Source organism: Aplysia californica, unplaced genomic scaffold (assembly GCF_000002075.1).
Source record: "Aplysia californica isolate F4 #8 unplaced genomic scaffold, AplCal3.0 scaffold00768, whole genome shotgun sequence".
NCBI lineage: Eukaryota > Metazoa > Mollusca > Gastropoda > Aplysiida > Aplysiidae > Aplysia > Aplysia californica.
The window spans coordinates 55661-57748 of NW_004798038.1; the positions used below are offsets into that span (position 1 = coordinate 55661).

The 2088-nt window shown below is 34.5% G+C and overlaps 1 protein-coding gene across 1 annotated transcript in view; it reads right to left on the bottom strand.

Moving 5' to 3' along the window:
- The window catches only part of LOC101848782 (organic cation transporter-like protein), a 17486-nt gene that overhangs the window by 2417 nt on the left and 12981 nt on the right, over positions 1–2088 (bottom strand). Inside the window, exon 9 of the mRNA XM_005109338.1 lies at positions 1596–1723. Coding sequence (XP_005109395.1) covers positions 1596–1723 — 128 coding nt within the window. The remainder of the gene's footprint in view (positions 1–1595; positions 1724–2088) is intronic.

Below are 2088 nucleotides of genomic sequence, written 5' to 3' on the forward strand. Positions count from 1 at the left end.
TGTGTGTTTGTGTGTGTGTGTGTGTGTGTGTGTGTGTGTGTGTGTGTGTGTGTGTGTGTGTGTTTCTTTCGTGCCTTCTAGCTATATTATTTTCAGTCTGTTTATATTATATCAAATATAATGTAAATAATAGGTGCACCTATATTATTTTAGTATGACTAGTGTATTAAACCATGAACACAACTTTGTATCAATGAAATTCACTTTAATAAATTGTTATCTTAGCCGCAATAATAACTATCATTATCATTAGGTTTTGTGTTTTTTTGACTTTCTATTCATTCATTTTTTTTATTGTTGAAAACGTTATCAAATTATACAATATGTACAATTTAAAAGAACAAAAGGGAGGCAGCGTGGTGGAATCAGGCTCTCATCAATTTTGGGACATGTAGACTTATTGGTATCATCTTAAAGCATGTTCACTTGTCTTTATTTGGATGAAAAAAAATATCCAATTATCTTGAACACAAGTGGAGATATTTGCTAAAGAAGGAGGTAGAGATCACATGTTTTCAGAGGTAAAATTAGTTTTAAAAATGGCCGCCAAAGATTAGTTATTTCATTAGCTTAAGAGTCCGTGTTTACTGAAAATTTAAATTTTTGGTGCTTTTAATCAACTTAAAAAAAAAAAATCCACACATAAATGAGTTCTTTAATCTGCGTGAAAGGTGCTGAGCCAAAAAACAAAAATTTGATAAAAATTCACAAACTTGCTGAAAAATGAAAGTTTCTTCACTTTGATTATTTTGACGAGAGCTACAAATGCTATTTATGATTATTATGATTATTATTATTATTATTATTATTATTATTATTATTATTATTTATTATTATTATTATTATTATTATTATTATTATTATTATTGTTTGTTTTTGTAAAGTGTTTTACGGCGCTCGCAACTGCATAGGTCATATGAGCGCGCGGGACACACATAATATTTTCAGTTGGTAGGAAATTTTGAATTTTGCCCGGGTGGCGGCCGAAGCCTACTCTTATCGATTTTAGACCACCAAGGGATCTTTAACGTGCGCAACTTGCACACGGGCCCTCCGAGATTTTTCGCCCTTGTCCGAGAAGGCTAGATGTAGATCTTTAGAAGATCAGGGGTGTGGCAGAAAGACAGCGGTAAGGGGGGGGCAAGGAGTAGCAGTAGAAAGGCTGCAGAAAGAGTCAGGAGCCCAGAGGAGGGGGCAAAGGAGGTGAGGGGATGGGGGCAGAAAGTGGAAATGAAAGCAGACGACAGAACTTTGCTAGAGAGCAGGAAAGGATGTGAAAGGAGACAATTTTAGAGAAGAAAATTTTTTGGTCGCTACCCGGATTCGAACCCGGGACCTTTGAATGAGAGGCCAACACCTTAACCTCTAGGCCACGAGAGCCCCCTATTATTATTATTATTATTATTATTATTATTATTATTATTATTATTATTATTATTATTATTATTATTATTATTATTATTATTATTATTATTATTATTATTATTATTATTATTATTATACTGGACCAAGCTTATCTAACGTTGATGGGAAAATCTTGTCATGATACACACGTTCTAAGACCAGCGACAGATCAGTGACCCAGTTTACCTGACGTTGGTGGGGAACATCTCAGGTGTGTAGTAAAACACCATGCCGAAGCTTCCAGAACCTCCAAAGGTGCCCACCAGGTAGGACACTAGGACCAGGTAGCCGTACGGACCACTGCCCGATACATCCTGGGCTGAGAACAAATACGGAGGTTTATGATAATGTCGAAATAAATTATTGATTTTATGTAATTGTGCAATGAAAGGGGAAAGGAAAACAGTACACGATTGTGAAACGCCTTGAGCCACAAGTGAGTCGGTGCTCTACAAGCTAGATCTGTATCATTATCTTAAAACATTACTATTACTATGATTGTTATTATTATTGCAATTATTGGTATTGTTATAATTATTATTATTAGTATTATTTTTATCATCATCAGTAGTAGTAGTAGTAGTAGTAGTAGTAGTAGTAGTAGTAGTAGTAGTAGTAGTAGTAGTAGTAGTAGTAGTAGTAGTAGTAGTAGTAGTAGTAGTAGTAGTAGTAGTAGTAGTAGTA